The 1,698-nt window shown below is 43.4% G+C and overlaps 1 protein-coding gene across 1 annotated transcript; it reads right to left on the bottom strand.

The window, feature by feature from the left end:
* Window positions 1–694: 694 nt before the first annotated feature.
* On the bottom strand, window positions 695–1,003 carry LOC148779806 (uncharacterized). Its single transcript, XM_088850607.1, has one exon. It carries the CDS (start codon window positions 1,001–1,003, stop codon window positions 695–697), a length of 309 nt encoding a protein of 102 aa, XP_088706733.1.
* Between the last annotated feature and the right edge of the window lie 695 nt (window positions 1,004–1,698).

Raw genomic sequence — 1,698 nt, 5'->3', positions numbered from 1 at the left:
TACTCACGATAGTTGATGATGCTACCGTGCCCTTTTTATTTATTTATTTTTTTGACCTTTTTACCCATGATGCCCTTTTGGGTTTTCATTATGTACATCTTTTGGGGAGGCACCTTTCGGGTCATGCTGCTTAGACCGTAACAGTAGTGTGTTTTAGGGTCTTACACCAAGACCTGAGGGCATGTTTTAAGGTCGTGCCTCCGAGATCATAATGGTAATGCGTTTTAAGGTCATACACTAAGATCTGAGGGTAAGTTTAAGGTCGTTCGATCGAGACCATAATGGTAGTGTGTTTTAAGGTTGTACACTAAGAATTGAGGACATGTTTAAGGTCGTGCCTCTGTGACCATAATGGTAGTGTGCTTTAAGGTCGTACACCAAGACCTTAGGGCATGTTTAAGGTCATGCCTTGAAGACCATAAGTCATGGGTAATACTTCTTCGAGTAGCGACCGTTGATGGGAGGCATGGCTTCCTCTCCGTCAAGACAAGCCAGTACATAGGCTCCATTGGGGAAGGCTTTCTTAATGACAAATGACCGCTCCCATTTTGGTTCAAACTTGCTTTTGTGTCACCCATGCATGACGATGAGTCTTCGCACAACTAAGAACAAATTCACTACAGGTAAATGAGCATACTTTGATTGTCTTGTCGAAACCGTAACTCATACTACCCCGATGGATTTGTAGGCTTTGCTAGGCTTCAAGCCTCTTCTCATCAAGCGTATCCAACTCTTCATAACAAAGCTTGATCCTCTCGTCTTTGGTTATGCCATGGTATATGGTGATGCGAAGTGAAGGGAGTTGAACTTTGAGGGACAGGACAGCTTCACTCCTGTAAACCAGGTTGTAAGGAGTAGAGTCGGTAGCATTCCGCGTAGTGGTGCGGTAAGCCCACAGCGTCTCATGCCAGTTTTTCCTTGTCTTTGAAACTGATTTCTGCAATATGTCACAAAGGGTCTTGTTGAAGGCTTTGGCATGACCATTGGCTTGAGGGTTGTACATGGTGGAGTACTTCCATTCAAAGCCACACTAGTTGACTGAGAGATCGATACACTGGCTTTGAAACTGAGGACCATTATCAGATGTAATCCGGTTGGGGTCATCGAATCGATAGATAATGTGATGCTAGACAAAGTTAGCTACCAACATCCCGGTGACATGCTTGAGAAGGATCGCCTAGGCCTATTTAGAGAAGTGGTATGTGGCAGCCAAAATAAAGATGTGTCCTAGAGCTGAAGGCAGATCAATGGGTCCTATAATGTTCATGCCCCAATGTGACAAAGTCCATGATGGCGTTGTGGGGGTGAAGAGCTTCTGGAGCTCGACAGATGATGTTTGCATGCATTTGATACACTTGGTATTGTTTGAAAGCATTTGTCAACACTTTGGACCCCGATGTGGAATATAGAGGAAGCAGGTCAATAAAGCCTACAAAACAGTGGAAATTTCGATAGTCTCAAAATTTCCCCAGAACTGATCAAGATCTTCATCAGCACTGTAAAAGGCCATCTGTCAAGTTTCATCACAGCCAGACATGTCTAAGGTAGTGAACACAAAGGAACAATTTCAGAAAAATAGGTCTCTAGTACCCTGAAATGGACCCCGTAACTAGAAATATATTTTTGGTGTATCAAACAGCTGTGAGACCATTGCCATTAGATTTGACATGATTGAAAACCCCAATGGGTTAAGTTTTG

Source organism: Amborella trichopoda, chromosome 11, assembly GCF_054954075.1.
Source record: "Amborella trichopoda isolate Santa Cruz 75 chromosome 11, AtrichopodaSantaCruz75HAP2 v2.0, whole genome shotgun sequence".
NCBI classification, from domain to species: domain Eukaryota; kingdom Viridiplantae; phylum Streptophyta; class Magnoliopsida; order Amborellales; family Amborellaceae; genus Amborella; species Amborella trichopoda.
This window is presented reverse-complemented; position numbering and strand designations above follow the sequence as displayed.

Bases quoted from the DNA above. Each gene is read 5' to 3' on its own strand.
- LOC148779806 (XM_088850607.1), bottom strand. From the start codon at position 1,003: ATGTACAACCCTCAAGCCAATGGTCATGCCAAAGCCTTCAACAAGACC.